A 14455-nucleotide genomic window follows, 5' to 3' on the forward strand; every position below is an offset into this window, starting at 1 on the left:
CCCTCCCCTGATTTTCTATCCTCTCCAACTCAGCCCTGGTTTTCTCACTCCCCTAAACTTGAAATTTAGTAACGGCGTTGAAAGAGGTTTTGCAACCAAGCTGGAATCCAGTGTTTCAGGGACACGACCCAAATTCCCTGACAGAGCAGCTGCTTTGAATGTAGAAGGCCCCAGGCTAAGCCCCGGGTGTCTCCCTGTTGTTGTTGTTGTTTAGTCGTGTCCGACTCTTCATGACCCCCTGGACCAGAGCACGCCAGGCACTCCTGTCTTCCACTGCCTCCCACAGTTTGGTCAAACTCATGTTGGTAGCTTCAAGAACACTGTCCCACCATCTCATCCTCCGTCGTCCCTTTCTCCTTGTGCCCTCCATCTTTCCCAACATCAGGGTCTTTTCCAGAGAGTCTTCTCTTCTCATGAGGTGGCCAAAGTCTTGGAGCCTCAGCTTCAGGATCTGTCCTTCCAGTGAGCACTCAGGGCTGATTTCCTTCAGAATGGAGAGGTTTGATCTTCTTGCAGTCCATGGGACTTTCCAGAGTCTCCTCCAGCACCAGAATTCAAAAGCATCCATTCTTCGGCGATCAGCCTTCTTGATTGTCCAGCTCTCACTTCCATACATCACGACTGGGAAAACCATACCTTTTACTATACGGACCTTTGTCGGCAAGGTGATGTCTCTGCTTTTTAAGATGCTGTCTAGGGTGTCTCCCTAACAGCTGGGAAAGCCTCGCGGTCTGAAAGCCTGGGCCTTTGGCGCTGGTGCCAGTCACTGCAATACTGGGTTGGATAGACTAAGGGTTTGAGTTACTTTTAAGCTGTCTTCCTGGGGGCTGCTGTGAGGATATTTTTTAAGTTAGATCCTTTATTAGGCATAGCAAACCACACATTATCAAACAGACACCGTATACAAATTGTGCAAAATATGAACTCAACATAACATGGTTTGTCCCAGTCAGATCTTTGACTCCAGAGAAAATCAATTTGCATAAATAATACAATACAGCACTACCGAATCCCCAATCAATTAAGAACCACTAAATCTCTTTATAATGGCTCAGTCTTTCTACACAGACAGTACTTTCTACACAATTCAGCCACTATTAAAGTCATTTGATCATTCCTGTCCGAAAGCAGGTCCTGAACCATTGGTAGCATAGAAATCTGCCTATTAAGTTGTAAGGCCTCTAATAATTTTCTCCTGGCATAAATGCCAAAATCACAAGAAAAGAAAATAGGCTCCAAAGTCTCAGGTTCCTGTTTACTACATTTGCAGAGATGCTCTGATTCTGGGAGAGCTAAATTATTCCTCTTGCTGTGAAGATATACGAACTAGGGATGGGCTCTGATACCACTTGATCAGTGGAAGGGCAGCTGCCTTGCATGTAGAATGTCCCGGGTTCAAAACTTTGCATCTCTTAGGTAGAAGAACGTCAGCTAGCAGGGCCGGCGAATCCTTTTTTAGGGGGTGAGGGCCTTAGATCAGTTGCAGAGCGGCACTTCCTTGCCTGCAGGTAAAGGTAAAGGGACCCCTGACCATTAGGTCCAGTCATGGCCGACTGGGGTTGCGGCGCTCATCTCGCTCTATTGGCCGAGGGAGCCGGTGTACAGCATGACTAAGCCGCTTCTGGCAAACCAGAGCAGCGCACAGAAATGCCGTTTACCTTCCGGCCAGAGTGGTACCTATTTATCTACTTGCACTTTGACGTACTTTCAAACTGCTAGGTTGGCAGGAGCAGGGACCGAGCAACGGGAGCTCACCCCGTTGCAGGGATTCGAACTGCCAACCTTCTGATTGGCAAGCCACAGTGCCACCCGCGTCCTGGAGGGCAGAGAGGCACCCTAAATAAAATAAAACCAGCTTGACCTTTCTCCCGTCGCGCCCACAGCTGTCAACTTACAGATTTGAAAATAAGGGACCAGCAGCCTCGAAAATAAGGGATCAGCAGCCAAAATAAGGGATTTTAGTCAACCAGCAGCCAAACGAAGCCCCAAGTGGTGGTTCCCACAGCGCAGCAACCCGGCAAAGGGGATGCAGCAAGGAAAACCATCGTCACCTCTCCGCTGGGAAGCGCTGAGCAAAGGCGAGTCCCCAGGCAACGCGGCCGATTTGATCGCCACAAGGCATGCAAGCTCCACCCCCCAGTCGTTCTCAGACTCCTCATTGGGTGAGCAACGCAGCCAAGCAACACAGTTGGAGCCTCCCTCCTCCCTGACTGGCACGGAGGGAGGGAGGGAGAGGAGCTGCTTCCTTTGAAACCCGGGAAATTTAAGGGACATCATCAGTAAGGGACAGCAGCGGGACACGGCGCTGGGATAAGGGACTTTCCCACCAAATAAGGGACGGTTGACAGCTATGGTCGCGCCTATGTACCTACCCATGCACAGCGTGTCGGAGAGAGGAGTGCAGGCCTGGATCATGACTTCGTTTTTGCCGCACGCTTGCCGGCAGGGCTGGCAGGCTTCCAGAGAGCTCTTCGACTCCGAATAATAGCCGTCCGGGCACCTCTGGCACACAGCGTCGCTGCTTGGGCCACAGGGCTTGGCGGCTCCGTAGCCTTCGGGGCAAACCTGGCAAGGGAGGCACTGCCCGATGCCCTGGCTCCAGTTTCCAGCAGGGAGGTAATGCCCCCGCGGGCAGCTGGCGGTGCAGACCGTGTCGTGGGCAGGGGTGCAGGCATCCAACAGGTGCGCGTGGCCCAGACACATGGAGCAAGGCTGGCAAGGCTCCGTGGCGCTAGTGACGGAGGAGAACGTCACACCTGTGTCGGAGAGAGGAAGGCTAACGTTAAATAAGTAGGAGTTCTTGTTATTACTGTATTTTTTGCTCTATAAGACTCAGTTTTTCCCTCCTAAAAAGTAAGGGAAAATGTTTGTGTGTCTTATGAAGAAGAAGAAGAGGAGTTTGGATTTGATATCCCGCCTTTCACTCCCTTTAAGGAGTCTCAAAGCGGCTAACAATCTCCTTTCCCTTCCTCCCCCCTCTGTGAGGTGAGTGGGGTGGAGAGACTTCAGAGAAGTGTGACTGGCCCAAGGTCTCCCAGCAGCTGCATGTGGAGGAGCGGGGAAGCGAACCCGGTTCCCCAGATTACGAGTCTACTGCTCTTAACCACTACACCACACTGGCTCTTATGGAGCGAATGCAGGCTGCGCAGCTATCCCAGAAGCCAGAACAGCAAGAGGGATTGCTGCTTTCACTGCGCAGCAATCCCTCTTGCTGTTCCGGCTTCTGAGATTGAGATTTTTTTTTTTCTTGTTTTCCTCCTCCAAAAACTAGGTGCGTCTTGTGGTCTGGTGCATCTTAAAGAGCGAAAAATATGGTAAATTACCAAGAAAAAAGCACACCAAGAACTCAGGCCAACGAAAGTTTCAGTAGTGGGAGTGGTCCCTACTCACAAGTCAATAGTCAATAGTAACAAAAACTAACCCATTCAAAAGTATGTATTCTGACATGGATTACAAACTCAAATAAAGATTACAGATCCTAACAGAGATTACAAACCTGGCTTCTAATCCACAAGTGACTCCTGCTCTAGGACTGAAACTGAGTCTCCATCTGCAAGCTGATATGTTATAAGGATCAACACTATTGTCGAGTGAAAAAGAGAATATCTTTGTAACGGATTATTGTGTTATATACAGTGGTGCCTCGCAAGACGAAAATAATCCGTTCCGCCAGTCTCTTTGTCTAGCGGTTTTTTCGTCTTGCGAAGCATCCCTATTAGCGGCTAAGCGGCTATTAGCGGCTTAGAAAAAGGGGGGGGAGGGGAAAAACTCGCAAGACGTTTTCGTCTTGCGAAGCAAGCCCATAGGGAAATTCGTCTTGCGAAGCGCCTCGAAAAACGAAAAACCCTTTCGTCTAGCGGGTTTTTCGTCTTGCGAGGCGTTCGTCTTGCGGGGCACCACTGTACATATCTTTATGAGTTTGTAATCTCTGCTTGTAAAATATTAAGATTATACCAGCAAAAAAGAGTCTTTCTGTAAAAAAATTAAAATGATTTAAATCGAGTCTTACTGACTAGTGATGTAAATGAAATCTTACTGACTAGTGATTTGAATTGTGCTTTAAATCAAATTGATTTAAATCAAATCCACCCTGTTTACAACACATTAAAACATCAGGTAAAACAGAATCAAGCTGCAAGTGAAATGTCTCTAAGGGACATTTTGCTTTCCCAATATTGATTTGCCTACGTAATTTATCTAGTTGGCTCATAGCAGAAGTCCTTGCTCTCTCAGACACTGAGGTCCAGATCCGAGGGTATTCTGGCGATTCCCTCCTTGTGAGAAGTCAGGTTACAGGGAACCAAATACAGGGCCTTCTTGGTGGTGGCACCCTCCCATCAGATGTCAAGGAAATAAACAACTCTCTGACTTTCAGAAGACATCTGAAGGCAGCCCTGTTTAGGGAAGCTTTTAATATTTGGTGAATATTTTAATATTTTGCTGGAAGCTGCCCAGAGCGGCTGGGCAAACCCAGCCACATGGGCGGGGTATAAATAATAAATAATAATAATAATTATTATTCCTCTGCCACTTACTTTCTTGACATGGCTCGCACTTGGTGTTGGCGCTTCCGCAAGGAGCGGCCACCCCAAAACCTGGGGGGCAAAGGTCGCAGCAATCTCCGGCGGAGGTGAAGCGCCCGTTTTCGCATCGCTGGCGGGCCCAAACCTGGAGAGGATAGATAGCGAGACATGCAGACGTGATGAGTCAGGCCAATGGAACGGGATAGAGTCCTACGCCTGCGGCCGCCATCTCCGCAGCACAAAGGCATAGCCCCCGCAATCATCCCAGGAAAACCGGGACACCCCGTTTTTTCTCACGAGAGGACGGCGGCCATTTCTGGGCGGCGCAATTTTGCACTGCAATTTTCCACCAGAAACAAGTGCTTTTCTGAGCAACGGGAGCTCACCCCATCGCTGGGATTCGAACCGCCCACCTTCTGATCGGCAAGTCCTAGGCTCTGTGGTTTAACCCACAGCGCCAGCCGCGTCCCTATTGTGTTAGTTGCCTCCTAAATGGTAGAATCATAGAACTGGAAGCGATCACATCGGTCAAACCCGCTGCAACCCAGACATCTCTTTGCCCAATTTGAGGCTTAAACCCACAATCTTTAGATTAAGTGTCTCATGATCATCTAGCTTATTATTCTCCATGTGTTTTTATGGCCCTTAAAAAAAACACCTTTCCAGTTGGTGACCACGGTACAGTGGTACCTCGGGTTACAGACACTTCAGGTTACAGACTCCGCTAACCCAGAAATATTACCTCGGCTTAAGAACTTTGCTTCAGGATGAGAACAGAAATTGCGTGGCGGCGGCATGAGCAGGCAGCCCCATTAGCTAAAGTGGTACCTCAGGTTCAGAACAGTTTCAGGTTAAGAACGGACCTCCGGAACGAATTAATCTCTTAACCCAAGGTACCACTGCACACCTCTTGCAGATACAGTGGTACCTCGGGTTAAGTACTTAATTCGTTCCGAAGGTCCGTACTTAACCTGAAACTGCTCTTAACCTGAAGCACCACCTTAGCTAATGAGGCCTCCTGCTGCTGCCACTGCGCCGCCGGAGTACAATTTCTGTTCTTAAACTGAAGCAAAGTTCTTAACCTGAAGCACTATTTCTGGGTTAGCGAAGTCTGTAACCTGAAGCGTATGTAACCCGAAGCACCACTGTCACACAGCTTAGCTATCCGGTGTGCAAAAAAAGTTGCAGGAAAATAACCTCCAAACCCAACTTTTTTTTTTAGCAAGACCTCGGTTTCCTGGGATCCAGGAATTTGCTGATTCCTCGATCTGCTGGGAGGATTAACCGATCTCGCCGCGTACCCTTTGGCCTGCTGGGAGAGCCAGGCTCCAACCCCTGAACTTTGGAGACTGTGGGGCAATTCTTCTTCCTAGCCTCCCCTTCCCCCCCCCCCGAGAGGGTCTCTATTAATAAACTTTGGAATGCAGGCATGTTACACACCGACACACCTCTCTCAGACCAGCACTGGGCGGTTGCAAACGCGAAGGCTCACAGCTGGCAGACGCCAAACTTTTTTCCATCCCAAAGAGAGAGTGTGGAACAAAAACACCCCTGTGTTCTTTGCTCTGCTGAAGCATCCTGCCCCCATCCCGGAACGCCCCGCCTGCTTTGGAATCCAAAAAAAAGAAAATAAAAATAAAATATAACCCTGTTCCTATTAAGCCAAAACCTGCCCTGTCACTCCCCTCTGTTTTCGGAGTTAGACGAATCATGTTACAAGGAATCATCGGATCCACACATTTTTTGCACAGCGCAGAGTTGGGGGGTGGAGTGTGTGGGTGGAGAGACCCCCCCCAATCTCTCCTCCATCTCTCTTGCAAGAGGCTCTCGTGGAAATATCTCCTGCCCTCTGCCCCCCAGCCAAGAACAAAGAAAATTAATTGGCTAGCTTTACATCTGGAGATACTTAATTATTGCAAGGCCCTCTCTTAAAGGCAGAGCAGAAAATTACAAGGAGGCAGGGGACGAGAATCCTGTTCTCCAGCATGTTTTTTGTGTGTGTTTGTGAGGTGGTTTGGGGAGGGGGGGGTCTGCTCCCTCTCCTAACAGCTTGCATGTTTCAGAGGAGTTTGCAAAACAGAAGGTGGCCCTGTTCCAAGCAGATTAGCTCCAGACAGGTCTCTGCAATTCCCACCTCTCTGCAACCAGGTGTTCAGACTTTGACGGTTAACCTTTGGTTTGCTGGCTCCAGGTTCTTTCTTTTTTCCTTTCGGCAGGCTGGTAAAGTTTGAGGAAGCACAAGACTGTGACCTTGAGCTAACCTGGGATAAAGCAACTGGCCGGGGCGGGGGGCCTTAAAGAGATATGAGCCTTAAGACCACCCTGTGTGCTGTAGTCCAGGTCTTTGTAAATGCCAAGCACACTGCATTGCAAACAGGGTTAGAAATTCGCCGGTTAATTGCATTAATCTCCCATCTTTTTCTCCAAGGGGTAAGTAAAATGCCAACAGTGTCCTTCAGCTCTCTATATTGGACAAACAGGCCAGACCTTACGCCAAAGAATAAACGGACATAAATCGGACATCAGGAATCACAAGACAGAGAAACCAGTAGGAGAACATTTCAATCTCCCAGGACATTCTATACTAGATCTCAAAGTAGCTGTTTTACTACAAAGGAATTTCAGAAATAGACTGGAAAGAGAAGCTGCTGAATTACAACTTATCACCAAACTCAAAACCATGGAAAAACCTGGTCTGAACAAAGACCTTGGATTCTTATCTCATTATACATGACAAAGCCATTTTTCACCTTTTCACCCCTTGCTTTTTCCTGTAAGACCTATTGCAGTCGTTAAGAGTCGTCCACAGGCTCATCACAGCTATCTGCCAATCACCCATTCCCACCACCCTTCTGAGTAATACCCCTCCCCACCTTCTCACTATATAGAAGGGTCTGGTGACTTCTGTTTCAGTGTATCTGAAGAAGTGTGCATGCACACGAAAGCTCATACCAAGAACTGACTTAGTTGGTCTTTAAGGTGCTACTGGAAGGAATTTGTTTTGTTTTGTCCAAGGGGTAAATGGTTCATGTTAATCCCTACAATGGTCCTATGAAGTGAGAAACTCAGATATACAGTGGTACCTTGGTTTAAGAACGGCTTAGTTTATGAAGAACTTGGATTAAGAACGCTGCAAAGCCGAAGTAGGTGTTTTGGTTCGTGAACTTTGCCTTGGAAGCGGAACGTGTTGAGTGTGTTCTATTTGTAAATTGAGTCCCCCACTGCTATGGGAAAGCACGCCTTGGTTTAAGAAGGCTTTGGTTTAAGAATGGACTTCCAGAACGGATTAAGTTCATAAACCAAGGTACCACTGTATAAACTAGGCGCCAATCGGCTCCTTTGATGGCAGAAAGTGAGGAGGAATTAAAGAACCTTTTAATGAGGGTGAAAGAAGAGAGCACAAAATATGGTCTGAAGCTTAACATCAAAAAAACGAAGATCATGGCCACTGGGCCCATCACCTCCTGGCAAACAGAAGTGGAGGAAATGGAGGCAGTGAGAGTTTTTACTTTCTTGGGCTCTGTGATCACTGCAGATGGTGACATTAGTCACGAAATCAAAAGACGCCTGCTTCTTGGGAGAAAAGCAATGACAAACCTAGACAGCATCCTAAAAAGCAGAGACATCATCTTGCCAACAAAGGTCCGTATAGTAAAAGCTATGGTTTTCCCAGTAGTGATGTATGGAAGTGAGAGCTGGACCATAAAGAAGGCTGATCACCGAAGAATGGATACTTTTGAATTCTGGTGCTGGAGGAGACTCTTGAGAGTCCCATGGACTGCAAGAAGATCAAACCTCTCCATTCTGAAGGAAATCAGCCCTGAGTGCTCACTGGAAGGACAGATCTTGAAGCTGAGGCTCCAATACTTTGGCCACCTCATGAGAAGAGAAGACTCCCTGGAAAAGACCCTGATGTTGGGGAAGATGGAGGGCACAAGGAGAAGGGGACGACAGAGGACGAGATGGTGGGACAGTGTTCTCGAAGGTACCAGCATGAGTTTGACCAAACTGTGGGAGGCAGTGGAAGACAGGAGTGCCTGGCGTGCTCTGGTCCAGGGGGTCACGAAGAGTCGGACACAACTAAACAACAACAACAACAAACAGCTCCTTTAAACCAAGGTCACAGTCGCCAAAACGGAATGTATGGTGCCATTTTGGGGCAAGACTATAGCCTACTTTTTCAAAGGATGAGTGACTGTGATTGATTCAGTTAAACATCAGGCTAGTTCAGATGACAGGTAAAAGGTAAAGGTAAAGGACCCCTGGATGGTTAAGTCCAGTCAAAGGCGACTATGGGGTTGCGGCGCTCATCTCGCTTTCAGGACAAGGGAGCTGACGTTTGTCCACAGACAACTTTCTGGGTCCTGTGGCCAGCAGGACTAAACCGCTTCTGCCGTAATGGGACACTGCGATGGAAACCAGAGTGCACAGAAATGCCGTTTACCTTCCCACCGGAGTGGTACCTATTTATCTACTTGCACTGGCGTGCTTTCGAATTGCTAGGTTGGCAGGAGCTGGGACAGAGCAATGGGAGCTCACCCCGTTGCGGGGATTCGAACCGCCAACCTTCCTATCAGCAAGCCCAAAAGGACCAGTGGTTTAGACCACAGCGCCACCCACATCCTGTCAGATGACAACCTTGAGCTAGGTTGAGAACTTTGAGAACTTGAGAAGAAAATTCACTTGACCCAGGGACAGGCTGCAAATATATTGGCCTGTTCCGACCTCTTTTTCTTCATGGTGACAGGGACCGTTCATAACGTAAGACAATTCTTCACAACTGTGCGCAGGGCAGTTGGGTGCATTAAGCAAAGACAAGCAACAACAATTAGCTATAACATTGCTCCCTGCTCAGGCTTCACAGAAAAAGTGTTTTGGTTCCGGAAATTCATTCCGATTGTGCAGATAAAATAGAACTGATAGAATTCTACAGGCTGTAGTAATTGCTTCAGTATACCTGAAGGAGCGTCTCCACCCCCATCGTTCAGCCTGGACGCTGAGGTCCAGCTCCGAGGGCCTTCTGGCGGTTCCCTCACTGCGAGAAGCAAAGCTACAGGGAACCAGGCAGAGGGCCTTCTCGGTAGTGGTGCCCTCCCTGTGGAACGCCCTTCCAGCAGATGTCAAAGCGATAAACAACTACCTGACATTCAGAAGACATCTTAAGGCAGCCCTGTTCAGGGAAGTTTTTAACGTGTGATATTTTACTGTATTTTTGGTTTCTTTGGAAGCCGCCCAGAGTGGCTGGGGAGGCCCAGCCAGATGGGCGGGGTATAAATAATAAATAATAATAATAATAATAATAATTATTATTATTATTATTATTATGTGTGAAAATAGTACAGATCCAAGGATCCTCAGATTGTAGAAATGTCTGGCGCAATCCTGGCCCCCGGGCATCTTCATTTGATCACAAGTATTGCAAGACTGTCACGTGAGCTCTTAGACTAAAATTGTCAACCAAAAGCTTTACTTTTCTGGTTTATCACCACCACAGTAAAGCAAATAATTTAAGCAGCGCCTATACAATATCGAGCAGGAGGAGAGAGGGAAGAAGAGATTCCCCCCCTCCAGCTGTTCCTCAAAGACAACTGCATTGCTGGATCCCACTGCTTCTCGGAGGCTCTCAAAACCACCTGTGACTGTCTCTTTTTTTGGAAGTTTTGCTGCGAGAAGCCAAGTTACAGGGAACCAGGCAAAGGGCCTTCTCGGTGGTGGCACCCCTGGATCAGGCGAATAGTGTTTAATAGGTTATTGTATTTTAGTATTTTGTTGGAAGCCGCCCAAAGTGGCTGGTATAAATAATAAATTATTATTATTATTATTATTATTATTATTATTATTATTATTATTATTTTGGTGGGAAGTGGGGGGAGGAGAGAGAGGTGGGAAAATATTGTAAAAAGGGTGCAGTCATAGGTATATCAGTGCATTTAAATCTGAATTGTCAAATTGTGTAATTATTGTTACTATGTTTTTTGTTGTAGTGTCTTTTGCGATTGTTTGTATCAAAAAAATGATTAAATTTTTATTTTTATTTTTAAAGTCTGGTTTGGGGGGAAAGAAGGGGGAGGAGCCACAATCAAAATGAGTACCTTCAAAGCTTTTCCAAAGTACGACTTTGCCAGCTCCCAACTTTACGAAGCAATCTCAGGCAGCGGCGATGCTATGCTTAGTCATTCATCTTTGCAAAACACTAGGGAGACGGTCACATTTTTATTTTTATTTTAAGACTTCCATTTTTATTAACAACATGAGGTGGGACTTTACAAACTCGGAGGGGATCTCTCCCATTTTGCAGCTCGCAAAAATGGTTTGCAAAGAGGCTGCAACCTCCTCTTCTGCATAAGACGGCAGTGTTTCCAGGTGACTCACCCTTATAAATCTGGGTGCAAGAAATCAGACGCTGTGGGGCGGCCATTGCTCCCTGAGGAGAAAGAAGAGGCTGGGATAAGATTGCTCTTGTCTCCATTTGCCTGGGTTCCGTCAGTCTAGTCAACAATTTGCAGCCTCGCCTAAGCAGAAAGGGGCAAGTCTCTGCCCCGAGGGGGCTCCAGTCTTGTTACGGAAGGGGGGGGCATGTCTTCTTCACCTTCTTCTTCGCTACAATATATCAATTTATTTCCAATTGTCAAAAGGGACTAAAATCTATAAAATTCATAGAAAATCAGCGTGCCAGTTTGCTCAATTACTCTAGGACTCCATCACACCTCCCCTGTCCAGCATAATCCCTCAAGCAAGGTGTCAAGGTGATCAGCCTTTCCTCCAGGCAATGTCAGGTGGCAGACTATGCATATTTGGGACCATTGTTTTCTCATCCCCAGGAAGTGTTTATCTGTGCATATCTCCAGCTCCGCATATTCCCCCCTCCCTCCTCCATATGTTAATCTGTGTAACCCCCTCCACCTTCCTGAAGTGCTGATCTGTGTAACCCCCCACCTTCCTGAAGTGCTGATCTGTGTAACCCCACCTTTCTGTGATGTATTCATGACGTGTTTTGCACTGTATTCTGGGACATGGAGGGAGTTTCAAAAACTCATGTCACCCCTTTCTCACTGTTCAATCTCGCCTTGAACCTGTTGCGCAATAAACTTGGATCTTCTGCAGTTTGCTCCTGTCTCCGGCTGAGCTCATTTTCCTCCGCAGGGACCCACGGACTTGGTCCGATGAGCTGGGTGGCAGAGTAGCCTCGCACCCAGATTTTTGCCGTAACAGTTGGCGCCCACAACGTGGGGCATGCGGTTCTCCCGCGTTGCTGACCGGGGGCCCCGAAATCTTCAGCCGGCACCAGGCCATTTTGCCTGGGAAGATCCTTTGGACCCCCGGCCATCTTCCGGGCGGTAATCAAAAGCCCCAGGAGTTCAGCCGAGGAGCAAAGAGGGATCCAGCCGGCTTATTCATCAATCCCGGGATCATCATAGAAGACATGTGAGTATAAGGAAAAGGAAAAATCCAGTGCACTGGTGGGAAAGGGGTGGAAATCTCCTGGCAACTGAATTCTCTGCCCTCCTCTCTATCGCTCCTTCTCGCCTGTCTCTTGGTCCAATTGGTGAGAGAGACCGTGGACTGCTGCTCGACCCGAAAGGGGGGTTCTGAGCTCTATCTCTTTCTCTAAAAACCCTCCAGCCAGCCGCACCAATTGGGAGTCCGAAAGTGAGACGGAGAGACCCGACTTGAAAGATAGCCGACTCTCCGCAACGGGCATCTCAGTTGAAAGCAAGGGGCTGGAGTTCTTCTTCCGAACTTCCCGAGCGCCCTTACGGAGGGGGCAGGAAGGGGTCTTGCTTTCTGTATCAATCCCAGCCGCACTGGTCGGTGCCACGTAACACGTGTATCGTGCGTGAGCCCGCTTCCAAAAGCAAGGGGGATTTTCGGTTCGAAACTCTATCCAGGGATCACCCGATCTGGCACCGCACGGCGCGGGCGTTCAGTAGGGCCCCTTTTCCTGAGATTGACGATAGGTAGGAGGTTGCCAGGAGGGATAGCCCATGAGGAATTGGGCGGGATCGGCAGAGTGGAAAAGGACCCCAGGTTATTGACTAAGGAAATAGGAAGGAATACCGGATAGCTAGAGCTCTTTAAAAACCCTCTAAGGAAGTTGCCAAGCGACTAAAGACCCCTCTTTACTATAAATCCCGTATTAAGTATATCAATCTCCTAGATATACCAATCCTTACCACCCTTTCTCTTCCCTCTTTCTGTCTAGACACGCGTAAAACATAAAATGGGTACCCAGGCTTCCAAACGCGAGCGGGCTCACTCTGGGAAGAAGGCTTCTAGAAAGCCATCTCAGTCTCAGAAGGACCCTGACTCTCCTCTCCAATTTGTCATCACGTATTGGAAGACGATTCCTGGCCACAAATTATTATCGAAGCAAAATTAGAGAACCTCTGTTCTGAAATCTGGCCTGCCAGCACCGCCTCCGCCAAGCCCGAATTGCATTGGCCGGCTGGTTAACTGGTGGTGTTTGAAGAGGCAAGGAGGCTCTTAAAACCATGTGGGACCTTCCTACTAATTTCACTTAATGAAGCTAAAGGAAGCAGCCCAACTCCTTGCAATAACCAACTAAAGGATGAGAGTATATATGTTTACATGTTGTCTGTTATGTGTGTTGTGTGTTAATACATATATGAGAATATGTGTGTTTACATGTTGTCTGTTATGTGTGTTGTCTGTTCCTTCTGTCTCTGACAGACTGCCTTTCTTAAGCGCGCATAGTTTAAACTGCAAGCTTGCTTCAAAATTTTAAATTTAAGGAAGCTATGCTGGACCTTATCAGTCCTAAATAAGACAAAATGAGAATGAAGGGTGCAAATGTTTACCCCACCTCTTGCTTTGCCGCAACTTTTCAGATCGTGAGTCTACAGTCTATTTTGGAATGTGAATGTTTCTAATGTGAATTAGATGTTTCTGCTGCAAAAGTGTAGGTGAGCACAACTGCTCTCTCAAGCTAAAATGCAGTGTATTTATTTCATGAAGCACATGCCTATGAAAGTATGGTCTTCCTTCTAAGAAAATATCTGAGTCCAGTTTTAACTTTGATTTGGTTGGACAGAAGAGTTATTGTAAGGCTCCTGATATCAGGCCTCTTTTCTTAGAAAATGCCCCCCTCCCCTGTTTCATTCTGTCTCTTTCAGGTTTTTTTTCCCTCTTCTTCTGTGCCAGGTAAATTTACTTCCGAGTAAGCTTCCTTTAAAGGAAACTGCAAAGGGGGGGGCATAGATTAGGCTTACTATTCCTCTGCATTCCTCTGCAAATTCAGATTAAGTTTACTATTCCTCTGCAAATTCAGGAAAAATTGTCACTTTTGTATTCCCTTTAAATCAAATCTATGGCTGTTTTAACTATGCTTTATAAGAGATCCTCTCCCTCTTAGGAAAAATGTTCACTTCAATCTTCCTTTAAAGATAATTTCTCTAGGAACTTAAAGGAAGCAAACTCACTCAAACTAATCTCAAGATCTGCTAAAGGGTTCTGTATAAAGTTGGGAATTTTTATTTTCCTCTTCCTTAGTACATGATAGGAGCACTGATTGTGCTCTCTTCCCCAGTAGTGCCTGTGTACATAAGTATGTGTGTGTAGTACAAATCTTGCTGTGAAATCTTGCTGTGAACCCTTTATTTTGGAGGGTTGGACTAGATGACCCCAGGGTCCCTTTCAACCCTCCCAATTTGTGGCTGTGTGGAAGGACATGTGTCCGCAAGCATTGCAGGGTAATTCTTAAATTCTGGTGTGGTGATGGAGTTGAAATTCAGCCTAGCTCTTTAGTTTTAAAAAGGTGAGAGGTGAAGCTGTGATGTTTTGAAGCACAACTGGTAATATCAAGCATTTGAGTGATTACAGTGTTTATCATTTTGTCTACTATTTAAAAATCAGACAAATACATATGGGCCTTGACCAATCCTGTAAATAAAGGGGCAGGAAAATTTTTGTCT

The 14455-nt window shown here is 47.1% G+C and overlaps 1 protein-coding gene across 1 annotated transcript in view; it reads right to left on the minus strand.

Annotated features, from left to right (window-relative positions):
* Positions 1–14455, minus strand: part of LOC309325996 (tumor necrosis factor receptor superfamily member 16-like) — a 58157-nt gene that overhangs the window by 24689 nt on the left and 19013 nt on the right. The window contains exons 2-3 of the mRNA XM_081834464.1: positions 4536–4668; positions 2373–2756 (exon numbers count right to left, since the gene is read on the minus strand). Coding sequence (XP_081690590.1) covers positions 2373–2756; positions 4536–4668 — 517 coding nt within the window. The remainder of the gene's footprint in view (positions 1–2372; positions 2757–4535; positions 4669–14455) is intronic.

The sequence above is a fragment of the Podarcis erhardii genome (genome assembly GCF_964252035.2).
Source record: "Podarcis erhardii genome assembly, chromosome: 12".
In the NCBI taxonomy this organism is placed as follows: Eukaryota; Metazoa; Chordata; class Lepidosauria; order Squamata; family Lacertidae; genus Podarcis; species Podarcis erhardii.